The 13,283-nt window shown below is 43.2% G+C and overlaps 1 protein-coding gene across 2 annotated transcripts; it reads left to right on the forward strand.

Moving 5' to 3' along the window:
- The first annotated feature begins 1,640 nt into the window (after window positions 1-1,640).
- On the forward strand, window positions 1,641-12,356 carry LOC123589177 (zinc finger protein 501-like). 2 transcript variants are annotated; one of them, XM_045460865.1, is made up of 5 exons: window positions 1,641-1,900; window positions 3,270-3,439; window positions 3,942-4,039; window positions 7,380-7,506; window positions 11,141-12,356. In XM_045460865.1, the coding sequence occupies exons 2-5, from the start codon at window positions 3,406-3,408 to the stop codon at window positions 12,352-12,354; spliced, it is 1,473 nt and encodes a 490-aa protein (XP_045316821.1). In that variant the 5' UTR covers window positions 1,641-1,900; window positions 3,270-3,405; the 3' UTR covers window positions 12,355-12,356. The 2 variants fall into 2 exon arrangements, with proteins under 2 accessions (XP_045316821.1, XP_045316823.1); XM_045460867.1 differs by lacking the exon at window positions 3,270-3,439.
- The last annotated feature ends 927 nt before the right edge of the window (window positions 12,357-13,283 follow it).

A 13,283-nucleotide genomic window follows, 5' to 3' on the forward strand; every position in this document is an offset into this window, starting at 1 on the left:
TTCAGCCAGGTCACGATCTCGCGGTCCGTGAGTTCGAGCCCCGCGTCGGGCTCTGGGCTGATGGCTCAGAGCCTGGAGCCTGTTTCCGATTCTGTGTCTCCCTCTCTCTCTGCCCCTCCCCCGTTCATGCTCTGTCTCTCTCTGTCCCAAAAATAAAATAAACGTTGAAAAAAATGTATAATTACAAATTGTGGCAAGTCTACAAAGAGAATGAACAAGGTTCTGTGAGAAAATCAATTTGAATTAAGGGGAAGGAGTTCAGGGAAAGCTTCCCTGAAGTGACTTTTGAACTGAAATCTGAAGGATGGTAGAGAGAGATTCTAAATAAAGGGAATGTGTAAAGGACAGCAAAGAATTTGGGATGTGCGAGTTACCAAAAAGCCTATGTAATAGAGGAGTTTTGAGAATGAAAGGAAGATAGTAGCAGGTAATTCAGGATTGGCACAGCCAGATTATGTAGGGTTTTATAAATTGTGCTAAGGAGTTTGTCTTATTCCAGAGCAGAGGGAAGTCACTGAAGGGTTCTGAGGAAAGCGACATAAACAGATTTAATTCTCTTCTCTTCTTTTCTTAAATTTAGAGAGAGAGCAGGGGAGAGGCAGAGAGGAGAGACTGAGAATACCAAACAGGCCCTACATGATCAGCGCGGAGCCTGATGCGGACTGGAACCCATGAACTGCAAGATCATGACCTGAGCTGAAACCAAGTCAGACCCTTAACCAACTGAGCCACCCAGGCGCCCCCCAGATTTAATTTTTTTTTTTTGTTTTATTTATTTTTGAGACAGAGAGAGACAGAACACGAGCAGGGGAGGGGCAGAAAGACAGAGGGAGACACAGAATCCGAAGCAGGCTCCAGGCTCCAGGCTCCGAGCTGTCAGCACACAGCCTGACACCGGGCTTGAACTCACAAACCGCCAGATCATGACCTGCGCTGAAGTCAGAAGCTTAACCGACTGAGCCACCCAGGCGCCCCTCCCCAGATTTAATTTTTAAACGTTCATTTTGGCTGTCTTGAATAGCATGGATTGAGAAAGGCACGATTAGATGTGGAGGAACTATTCAGGTGGCTGGTAATTTGGACTGCAAGGACACGTGATACAACTGGTTTCTCCTGGTGAAGAACTGGAACTACAGCCTCGAGCCTTTATAAACAGAAAAAGAAGTATCTTTCCTCTGGTTGTTCTTTGACTTCCATCCAGTACCAATGTTCATAAACTCCAGGTCGGCACAATCCCCACTTCAAAGCCCAACCTCCCTACTTGCCTTTTTCTCACATCTAACTTTTCCTTGTGAATTCCCTCCTATTCATGTTTATTTTATATCAACCAGGACAATGGCTTCTCACCCTGCCTGTGGTTTTTACTTATCAGAATGCTTTCAACGAAATCACTAGCAGTGAGTTTGCAGACTCGGGGCTTTATTGTAAGAACGAGAAATACTAGGGAAAAAGACTGTGTAACAGGTGTATCCCCACACCACCACCAATTAATAATCCAACACTGAAAATACTTGGAGCTTTTAAACGACAGATTCTCACTGTATTCAGAAAGGAGACCTATCAGATGGGGAAATGTCTGCATTTTAAGGTTGACACTGAAGGCCTGCAGTTCTCTCCCCTCGCTCTCCAGAGCCCCCCCCCCCCAGCCCCCCCGAGGGCAGGCACCGATGTCCCCGAGCCCTCTGGGAAGTGGAGTCCTTCCGCCGGGACCCCCGACCTGGCGGGGTCGCCTCCAAGTGCGCAGATGCGACTCCAGACGGAGCCTCAGGCTCGAGCCTTTTGTTCCCCCACAGCTCCGTGTGTCCGGAAAGCGACTCCGTCCTCCCCTCCGTCTTTCCCAGAGCGCAGCCCGGCGGGGACCCGCCCTGTGGCCGGAGCCGAGTGGGCAGCGCGTCCGGGGGTAAGAGAAAGCTGGACCCTGAGACGCGGGCGTCGGCGACCCGCCGGTCCGTGCGCGCGGCTGCAGTGCCTCCCGCAGCAGCCCGGGCCAGGCTCTCAGGTTGCGGCCCGGCACATAAAGGGCCGGCCCTGCCCTCGTCCTAGGCCCGCTCCCCGGTGCTGTGCGTAATCCTCCCGCTTCTCTCCGGCTGGGAGGCAAGCCGGGTCTGAGGCTTTAGTTCTGAGCCAGGAGGCGTCCGGGAAGCGCGGTTGCCCCTAAGCCCTCTGGGAAGTGGAGTCCGGGAGCGTGGAGGGGGCGTGGCCGAGCGGGGGACTGTGGGAGCGCGACTGCTCCCGCCGTTTTGGGCCTTAAATCTTGCCACTGCACTAAGAGCCTTAACCTGAACTCCTGGGACAGAAAGAAAAAAAGTGGGGTCTGTGTCTTACTCGTTCCCCAAAGGACGCAGCCTTTGGCTACAAGCCAAGAGTACGCTTCCAAGGGGAAGGATTAAGCCTGCGGTTAAACAGGCACAAACCGCAAGTTCCGTGCCCTTTACAAAGATTGGTCAGGCTCAAGTCCCAAACCACGCATTTCAAGTGCAAGCAGGATACAGTTAATAAATTATTTCTGGTGGGAGTATCAAGATGTGGCAGCCATTCAACAGGATGTGCTGCAGGTGTCTTTTTTGCAAATTCTGTTGAATTTTGTGTCAGCTTGTCCCCTTAGGCTGTACCGACTCGTTTTGTTCTTCCTGGTCATTCAGCCTGGTTTAAAGTTTAGTTTTTCTTCCTTGACATGAGGGAACCCATGTTGTCTGCCAGTTACTGTCTGTCAGTTATTATTGTCAGTTATTACTGAAGTCTTTTGTTCTCGCCCTGACCATGCAAGGGAATCCTGGCCTGTACATTTTCAGGGTCTTTTAAAAAGGTTAGGAATCAGCTGTATACAGGCCCCATCTATCAACTGCCTGTCTCTTTGAATAGTAAGGATGAATGAACTGTGGGAGTCCTGCTTTTATAGTTACCTGATGCTATAATCACAGGCTGTTTTATGGCCAGTTGTGTGCTTTAGGGTCTCCTGGGTATTTCTGCACAGTCTGGAGCCAGGTGTGAGGCTCACAGTTCACTGCACTCACTGATTCTCTCCTGGTTTTGCCCTGGTTTGGCATATAGTGACTGATATCAGTACTCTAGAGAATGCTCTTCTAGCTGTGGAGACTAATTTAGCCTAAATAATAAAGGTTACAAGCAAAGAAGAATTACTTCTGAGGCCCTAAGACTTAAACACATAGGAATAATCCTCCTAGGAATAGAGATAGAGAGGAAGATGCCCCAGGGAGCAGGAACCAACTCCAGAGGATGGCAAGCCTAACTTCAAAATCTCTCTCCAGAACTTCAGAGTAGAGTTGAATGATTTTCACAAAGAAGCAGATTATGTATTGTTGGAAAGTCCGTGTTTATCTCATCTGAAACAGCGAACAAAGGAGAAATCATAGCAATAACAGGACAAAAAAAGAGAATCTAATCATGGATTATCTGACCACTGAAGCTGAGGAAGAAGGTAAGAATTACAGAAATAAACATGAAGTTGAAAGTGGGGACAAGTGGAAAAACACCTTTGATGAGAATTAAAAGGTTAGATGCCCCTGGATGAAAGGAAATGGAAGCAGACATGTCCCCAAGTAGAGAAACTCAGTAAGCGACCAATTTTGGAAATCACTAAGCAGGCTCCTTGTGACACATTCTCCAGTCCCATTTTCCTCTTTCAGCACTCCTGTGCCCATCCACATTCCCTCTGCAGCCATGGAAGAGAGAATATTCCATTTTCCACCCCCTGGTAGGCTATTATAAAAGGTTGATGTATTGTGGGTCTATAAGCTTAGCTTTTTGGGCAACAGACTTTCACTTTATCGTCTTATTGTACCCTCATCCCACCTTTTGGAGTGAAGTCAAGTGGGCCCTGTGTATACAATTTACCTGGCTTGTGATAACTTTTGTCCTAATGAATTTGGAAGTGGGGAAATAGAGCTTACCTCCTTCATAGCTTTTTCTTCTCCCTCTAGTCCTTCCAGCCATTACTACCGAGGATGCTTCTCTGCCCCAAAAACAGAACATTGAAGAAATGGAACCCACTGTTGAGCTCCTTCCTGTTGAGTTCCAGGCAAGTCTTTGATTTCCTCATATGAAATCTTAGCTTGGAGTTCACAGTGTGTCATTTGCTTTTTTCATCTTGCTTTGGAGGTCCACGGCAATCCCAACTAGAGAACTGAACCAAAGTAATTTTTCCTTGAAGACTTGAAGGTCTGGGGAGAGCTCAGGCTTGAGCACTGATTTTGGTAGTAGTGTGAACAGTATTTTAAATCACAAAACTAAGGGAATAGAAAAGAGATGAGATTTTATGACTGAGCTCTCCAACACTGTGAGATCAGGGAGATGAAGAGGAACCAACAAAGGATACTGAGAAGATGTGGCCAGTGTGGCCAGTGAGGTAGGAAGTCAAAAGTTTGGCATCCTGGTAAACAGTTGGAGAAAGTGTTTAAAAGGAGCAGGGAGTGATCAGCTGTTAAATGCTGCTGCTAAGTCAAGTAAGATGAGGCCTGAGAATTAACCATTGGATTTAAAAATATGAAGATCACTGGTCACTGCCAAGAACAATGTCATGGAGTTGTAGGAATGAAAGCCTGATCGGAAAGGGTTCAGAAGAGAATAGGAGAGAAGTTGGAAGCAGGGATGACTGACAGCCATTTTGGAGAGTTTTACGCTAAAGCAGAGGACAGAAATAGGGTGATAGCAGGAAGCAGTAGCAAGACCAAAGAGGGTTTTTATTTTTTATTTTTTTAAGATGGGAGAAATAACAGGTTGCTTATAGGCATGTAAGAATGGATGGAGAATGGGGCGCCTGGGTGGCGCAGTCGGTTAAGCGTCCGACTTCAGCCAGGTCACGATCTCATGGTCCGTGAGTTCGAGCCCCGCGTCAGGCTATGGGCTGATGGCTCAGAGCCTGGAGCCTGTTTCCGATTCTGTGTCTCCCTCTCTCTCTGCCCCTCCCCCGTTCATGCTTTGTCTCTCTCTGTCCCAAAAATAAATAAACGTTGAAAAAAAAGAATGGATGGAGAAGAGAAGATGTCTCACAACTGAGCTCTGGGGAACTCTAACATTTAGAGCCACTTTTCAAACATAGCTTCATTTATTTTAAACAAGAAATCATGTGAGTTAGGAGTGATGCTTATTTCACAGTAAAACTGAGGCTCACAGCGGCTCCTGGCTGGCTCAGTCAGTGGAGCATGCGATTCTTAATCTCAGGGATGTAAGTTTGAGACCCACGTTGAGTGTAGAAATTACTTAAACATAAAATCTTGTGGGGGTGCCTGGGTGGCTCGGTTGGGTGGCCGATTTTGGCTCAGGTCATGATCTCATGCTTTGTGGGTTCGAACCCCACGTCAGGCTCTGTGCTGACAGCTCAGAGCTTGGAGCTTCCTTTGGATTCTGTGTCTCCCTCTCTCTGCCCCTCCCCTGCTCACACTCTGTCTCAAAATAAAAATAAACGTTAAAAAAAATTTTTTTTAGGGGCCTCTGGGTGGCTCAGTAGGTTAAGCGTCCAACTTCAGCTCAGATCATGATCTCATGGTTCGTGAATTCGAGCCCTATGTTGGGCTCCGTGCTGACAGCTCAGAGCCTGGAGCCTGATTGGGATTTTGTGTCTCCCTGTCTCTCTGCCCCTCCCCCACTCATGCTCTGTCTCTCAAAAATAAAAAAAAAAACATAAAAAAATTATTTTTAAATCAGTAAATCCAAAATACATACATACATACATACATACATACATACATACATAAAAGGTAAATTTCAGGTGCCTGGGTGGCCCAGCTGGTTAAGTATCCGACTCTTGATTTTGGCTCAGGTCATGATCTCACAGTTCCTGAGACTGAGCCCTTTGCTGGGCTCTGTGCTGACAGCGTGAAGCTTACTTAGGATTCTCTCTCTCCCCCTCTCTCTGCCCCTTCCCCATTCACGTGCATATGCTCTTTCTCTCAAAATCAGTAAATAAACTTAAAAAACATAAAATCAGTAAATCCACTCATTCAGAACAACTGCAATTATTAAAAGATAACTAGATAAATCTAAAAGTCATGACCCTAAGTACAGAGAAGGAAGAACAGCATGACTCTCTGAATACATTCAGGATATCAAGCAGAAGCTCTATAAAATCTCAGAATATTTCAGGAATCAGTATAAATTACATATCTGAGACTTACCCCATCTACAACAACTAAGTGCAATTAGTAATTGACATTTGGTTGTCATTCAGTGGTTAAATTTTTTTTATGTTTTTTGTTTTGTTTTTTTTTTTTTTTGACAGAGAGAGAGACAGAACATGAGCAGGGGAGGGGCAGAGAGAGAGGGAGACACAGAATCCGAAGCAGGCTCCAGGCTCTGAGCTGTCAGCACAAAGCCGGACGCGGGGGCTCAAACCCATGAACCGCGAGATCATGACCTGAGCTAAAGTCCGACGCTCAACTGACTGAGCCACCCAGACGCCCCCCAGTGGTTAATTTATATTAGATTTATTTAGTAAAATATGTGAGAGACAGAAAAATAAAGGAAAGAGGAGAGCTTTGCTATCAAGTCACTATGTTGTACACCTGAAACTAATATACTTTATGTCAACTATACTTGAATTTAAAGAAAGAGTATATGGGGTGCCTGGGTGGCTCAGTTGATTGAGCGTCTGACTCTTGATTTCAGCTCAGGTCATGATCCCAGGGTCGGGGGATTGAGCCCCACATCAGGCTCTACTCTGAGCATGGAGCCTGCCTAAGATTCTTTCCCTCTGCCCCTCTCTCCTACTCATGCTCTTCTCTCTAAAGTAAAGTAAAAATGAAATGAAATGAAATGAAATGAAATGAAATGAAATGAAATGAAATGAAATGAAATAAAATATGTTGTTCCATTAAAAAAAAAAAAGAACCGAAAGAGTATACCTTTGGAGCCAGACTGTCTGGGTCCAGATGTCATATCTGATCCTCACATCTGTAAATACTGTTAATAATAGTACTTATCTCATGAAGTTATCATTACAAGAGGTAGTTCAAAGGGCTCAGCACATAGAAAATATAAGCGTTAGCTGTTATTATTTTCCCTAATACAGACTAATACATAGAAATCTTAGACTGTTCCATTAAAATAAAGGTTTAACCATCATATTAAAAAATACTGTCTCTTATAGATTGTTCTCCTCCCCAAGTTCTATAAGAATATGCTTATTCTTGGGGCGCCTGGGTGGCTCAGTCAGTTGAGCGTCTGACTTCGGCTCAGGTCATGCTCTCACAGTCCATGGGTTCAAGCCCCGCATCGGGCTCTGTGCTGACAGCTCAGAGCCTGGAGCCTGCTTCCGATTCTGTGTCTCCTTCTCTCTCTGCCCTCCCCAACTTGTGCTCTGTCTCTCTCTATCAAAAATAAATAAACATAAAAAAAATTAAAGAATATGCTTGTTCTTCCAGGAATTGGTGACAGTCAAGGATGAGGAAATGGACTTCAGTCATGTGGAGGAAGAAGAGCTGAATTCTGCCCAAAGGTACATGGGCATTGATATGAAAGTGGAGAATTGTGGGAGCCTGGTATTTTGGGGTAAGGAAATTATTTTGTAATGCAAACTGCTTACTGGGACATAAACTTCCTCTATAACTCATGGCATCTAAAATGCCATAGTTTTGCTTAAAATCCAGAAAGCCCTGATCTCCTAGGAGATCCCTGATCACTCTGGGCTCAGAATTGGGCTTTTTTTCTCTTTTGGCAAGTAAAAGTTTACTATTTCTGGTATTGAAAAAGGATAGCTTTGGGGCGTCTGGGTGGCGCAGTCGGTTGAGCGTCCGACTTCAGCCAGGTCACGATCTCGCGGTCCGTGAGTTCGAGCCCCGCGTCAGGCTCTGGGCTGATGGCTCAGAGCCTGGAGCCTGTTTCCGATTCTGTGTCTCCCTCTCTGCTCCTCCCCCGTTCATGCTCTGTCTCTCTCTGTCCCAAAAATAAATAAACGTTGAAAAAAAAAAAAAAAGAAAAGAAAAAGGATAGCTTTATTACATTGGTTTTAAGATTTATAAAATTATAGTAACCAAAACAGTGTGGTACTGGTATAGATGTAAATCGATAGAACAGAATAGATAGTCCAGAAATAGACCTGCACATATGTGGTCAATTTTTTTTTGCAATCATTCATTTTATCTTTTTTTTTTTTTTTTTTAAGGAATAGAATTTAGTGTCTCTTATGTTTTGTCTCCCTTTCTGTTTTTTATCTTAATTTTCACTTCCTTTTCCCTGTGTCCATCTGTTTTGTTTCTTGGATTCCACATATGAGTGAAATCATATATTTGTCTTTCTGTGACTTATTTTACCTAGCATAATACACTCTATTTCCATCCGTGTTGTTGCAAATGGCAAGATTTCATTCTTTTTGATTGCCAAGTAATATTCCATTGTATATATATACCACATCTTCTTTATCCATTCGTCATTTGATGGACATTTGGGCTCTTCCCATAATTTTGCTATTGTCAATAGTGTCGCTATAAACATTGGGGTGCACGTGCTCCTTCAAATCAGCATTTTTGTATCCTTTGGATAAATAACTAATAGTGTAATTGCTGGGTTATAGGGTGTTCTATTTTTAATTTTTTGAGGAACCTCCAAACTTTTCCAGAGTGGCTGCACCACGAACTGCAAGATTATGACCTGAGCCGAAGTCAGACGCTTAACCAACTGAACCACCCAGGCACCCCATATAGTTGGATTTAAATCTTACATGTAGCTACTTGTCTTCTATTTGTTCCATCTATTCCTTATTCATTTTTCTTCCTTTTTCACTTTTTTGGTTGCATATTTTTTTTACTCTATTTTATATCCACAATTAGCTTACCATTAAACCTTAAAGTTCTTTTAATGGTTGTCCTAGAGTTCCCAAATGCTTCTTTAATTAATCACAGTTATCTATTTTTAAAATTTATTTATTTTGAGAGAGAGAGAGAGCAGAGGAGGGGCAGAGAGAGAGAGAGAGACAGAATTCATAAACCATGAGATCATGACCTGAGCCAAAACCAAGAGTTGGACGCTTAACCAACTGAGCCATGCAGGTACCCCAGTCACAGTATATTTTTATTATTTTTAAATTTTTCTTATTTTTTTTAATTTTTAAAATGTTTATTATTTTTGAGAGAGAGAGAGACAGAGAGCAAGCAGGGAAGGGGCAGACAGAATCGGAAGCAGGCTCCAGGCTCTGAGCTGTCAGGATAGAGCCCGATACAGGGCTCGAACTCATAGACCACAAGATCATGACCTGAGCTGTAGTCAGCAGCCCAACTGACTGAGCCACCGAGGCACCCCGATCACAGTATATTTTCAAAGAGTAATATACCAGGGGCACCTGGGGGGCTCAGTCGGTTAAGCGTCCCACTTCAATTCAGGTCATGATCTCACAGTTCCTGAGTTTGCGCCCCACATCGGGCTCTCTACTGTCAGCACAGAGCCTGCTTCAGATCCTCTGTCTCCCTCTCTTTCTGCACCTCCCCTGCCAAAAATAAGTAAACATTTATTAGAAAGAAAAAGAATATTATACCACATCATGTCTGGTATAAGAACCTTACTTCTGGAGACTTCTAATTCCTCTCTCCCATCTTTTGTATAATTGTTCTCATGCATTTTACTTTTACATTATAAAATCACAATACATTGCTACTATTTTTGTTTGACAGTCAATTATCTCTTAGAGTAATTAAAAATAAGAAAAAAAGGGGGGGTGGACCCTGGGTGGCTCAGTTGGTTAAGCTTCTGACTTCGGCTGAGGTCATGATCTCAAAGTTCATGGGTTTGAGCCTAGTGTCGGGCTCTGGGCTAAAAGCTAAGAGCCTGTAGCCTGCTTCAGATTCTATGTTTCTCTCTCTCTCTGCCCCTCCCCTGCTCATGCTCTGTCTCTCTCTAATAAACATAAAAAAATTTTTTAGTAAGAAAAAAATTAATTTTATATCTATTTTCACTTATGCCATTGCCAGCACTATTCATTTTTTATATTGATCAGGGGTTGGCAAACTTTCTCTATAAAGGACCAGATGGTAAACATTCTCTGCTTTGTGGGCCATATACTCTTTGGCAATTAGTTAACTTTGCCATTGTAGCATGAAGGCAGCCATAAACAATATGTAAACAAGTGAGAGTGGCCAGATTTGGTCTGTGGTGGATCAGTTTGGCCCACTGATACAAGTTTTTGACTTGTATCAATCACCTTCTGCCTATAAGAGCATTTCTTTCTTTCTTTTTTAATCCAAGTTAGTTAACATATAGTGTAATAATGATTTCAGGAATAGAATTTAGTGACTCATCACTTACATATAATACCCAGTGCTCATCCCAGAAAGTGCCCTCCTTAATGCCTATCACCCATTTAGCCCATCTCCTCACTCACCTCCCCTCCAGCAACCCTCAGTTTATTCTCTGTATTTAAGCGTCTCTTATGGTTTGCTTCCCTGTTTTTATCTTATTTTTGCTTCTTTTCCCCTATGTTCATCTGTTGTGTTTCTTAAATTCCACATATGAGTGAAGTCATATAATATTTGTCTTTCTCTGACTTATTTCTGGGGGACTGGAGGGAACTATTTAAAAAGTCAAAAGTGTTGTTTCTGGGTGATTATTATAAATGATTTTTTTTGTCTTGTACTTTTTCAAAACTGTCTAATCTCAACCTGTGTTTTCATCTTTCCACCCTTCTCTAGATGTTTTATATTAACATTTATTCTCATCCCACCTGCTTATATCCTCCTTTCTGGTTAGTCTGCTCAGTTTTCCACTCTCTTAAGTACAGCATCCTCATTGTCCTTTTATTGTGCCTTATATTACTCATTCTCCCATCTCTGTTATTTTCTGACACTTCCTCTGCCACTGCCAGGAAGTGCTTTCTGAAAACATTCTAATAAACATGTTTAATAAGCATCATTTTTGGGGTTGCCTAGGTGGCTCAGTTGGTTGAGCATCTGATTCTTGGTTTCAGCTCAGGTCATGATCTCATGGTTGTGGGATCAAGCCTCACGCTGGGCTCTGCGCTGACAGCAAGGAGCTGTCTCTCCCTCTCTGCCCCTCTCTCTGGATCTCTTTCTATAAAAATAAATAAACACTTTTTAAAAAGCATCATTTTTGTTTTATTTTCCTCTTGCTAACTCAGCAGTTTTCTTTCTCTCATCACAGAGAAAACAAAAATACGTGTACTTTTTATTTATTTCAGATTCCGAATCTATACCTGAAACTAAAGAATCTTTTTCAAAGCAAGAACTTTATGAAGAAGTGTCCTCCGAAAGAGAGCTGATAATAGAAAGACTTAAAAAGGTTGAGGCCTGGGACTCCAGATTGATAGAAGCCTGGCAATGTGAAGGCACATTAGAAAGGCAGCAAGGAAACCAGAAGAAAGATTTAAGGGAAGCCATAATTAAACACAAGAAAACCACTGTGGAGGATTGTAATGAAATTGGGGAAAGTTCAAACCCAATCAAACATCGAAATATTTACTCAGTGAAAAAGCCTTGGAAGTGCAATGAATGTGGGAAGTTCTTCAGTTACTACTCAGCCTTTATCCTACATCAGAGAATTCATACTGGGGAGAAGCCTTATGCATGTACTGAGTGTGGAAAGGCCTTCAGTCGGAGCTCATCACTTATTCAGCATCAGAGAATTCACACGGGAGAAAAACCTTACGAGTGTAACAAATGTGGGAAAGCCTTCAGTCATCGGTCAGCCCTCATTCAGCATCATATCATTCACACTGGAGAAAAGCCCTATGAGTGCAATGAATGTGGGAAAGCCTTCAACCAAAGCACATACCTTATTCAACACCACAGAATCCATACTGGAGAGAAGCCCTATAAATGCAAGGAGTGTGGGAAAGCTTTCAATGATACCTCATCCCTAATTAAACATCAAAGAGTTCATACTGGAGAAAAACCTTATGGATGTAAAGAATGTGGGAAAGCCTTTAGTGACAGGTCGGGCCTCACTCAACATCAGAGAACTCATACAGGGGAAAAGCCATATGAATGCAGTGAATGTGGGAAAGCTTTCAGCTACTGTTCAGCTCTTATTCAACATCAAGGAACCCATACTGGGGAGAAACCTTACAAATGTAACGAATGTGGGAAAGCCTTCAGTGATCGCTCAGCTCTCATAAGACACCAAAGAATTCATACTGGGGAGAAACCTTACAAATGTAAAGAATGTGAGAAAGCCTTCAGCCAGAGCTCATCTCTTACAAAGCATCTGAGAACTCATACTGGAGAGAAACCATATAAATGCAGTGGTTGTGACAAAGCCTTCAGTCAGAGTTCATCTCTTATTCAACATCAGAAAACCCATACAGGAGAAAAACACTACAGATGTAAGAAATGTGAGAAAACCTTCAGTGTGCGTTCAGCCTTTTATCAACATAAAGAAATTCATGATGAATAGAATGCAGTAAATTCATGAAATAGTTATGTATTCTTGGGGCATCCAGCTGGCTCAATAAGGCTGGCTCAATGCAATTCTTGATATTGGGGTCATGAGTTCGAGTCCCATGTTGGGCAGAGTTTACTTAAAAAAAGAAAAAAGAGGGGCACCTGGGTGGCTCAGTCGGTTAAGCATCCGACTTCAGCTCAGGTCATGATCTTGCACTCCATGAGATTAAGCCCTACATCAGCTCAGAGCCTAGAGCTTGCTTCAGATTCTGTGTCTCCCTCTCTCTCTCTGCCCCTTTCCCACTGGCAGTCTTTCTCTCTTAAAAGTAAACATTGAAAAAAGAAAAAGAATTATGTATTCTCTACTGATCATGTAGACCTGTGTTCTAAATATTACAGGGTACTACAAAAATGTATGAGGCTGCATCATGCAAAAAATAGCTCTCTTCCTTGAAATGGTATTAGGTATGGGAAGAGGACAAGAGGTATAGTAACAGAACCCAAGAAGCTGAAGAGTGGAGAATTCCTAGGGGAGCACAGAAGGAGAAAGTCTGGTTAAGTCAGAGAAAAGAGAGTCAGGAGCTAAGCATCTAATGTCAGTAGAAAAACTACTCCAAGCAGCAGACTTAACAGTACTTGAGGCCGATGGCTCTCTAAATAGCAGTTTCAACCTGAAGCCAAGTGTGGAGGATCAGGATCCCAAAGAGGAAAATCACCAGGATGTTTCTCTAGGAAAATAAAGAGGAAGAAAAATATCGAAGCCTAGGAAATCCTCCTTTTCTCTGTCCCTGCACTCCACTTGTTCACTTGAACATTTGCAAACATTTAAACCATTGCTTATTGGGGCGCCTGGGTGGCGCAGTCGGTTAAGCGTCCGACTTCAGCCAGGTCACGATCTCGCGGTCCGTGAGTTCGAGCCCCGCGTCGGGCTCTGGGCTGATG

Source organism: Leopardus geoffroyi, chromosome E3 (genome assembly GCF_018350155.1).
Source record: "Leopardus geoffroyi isolate Oge1 chromosome E3, O.geoffroyi_Oge1_pat1.0, whole genome shotgun sequence".
Taxonomy (NCBI): Eukaryota; Metazoa; Chordata; class Mammalia; order Carnivora; family Felidae; genus Leopardus; species Leopardus geoffroyi.

Coding starts and splice junctions, on each gene's coding strand:
- LOC123589177 (XM_045460865.1), top strand. CDS start 3,406: ATGGATTATCTGACCACTGAAGCTGAGGAAGAAG. Junction 3,440..3,941: donor CACTGAAGCTGAGGAAGAAG/GTAAGAATTACA, acceptor TTCTCCCTCTAG/TCCTTCCAGCCATTACTACC. Junction 7,507..11,140: donor TGGGAGCCTGGTATTTTGGG/GTAAGGAAATTA, acceptor TATTTATTTCAG/ATTCCGAATCTATACCTGAA.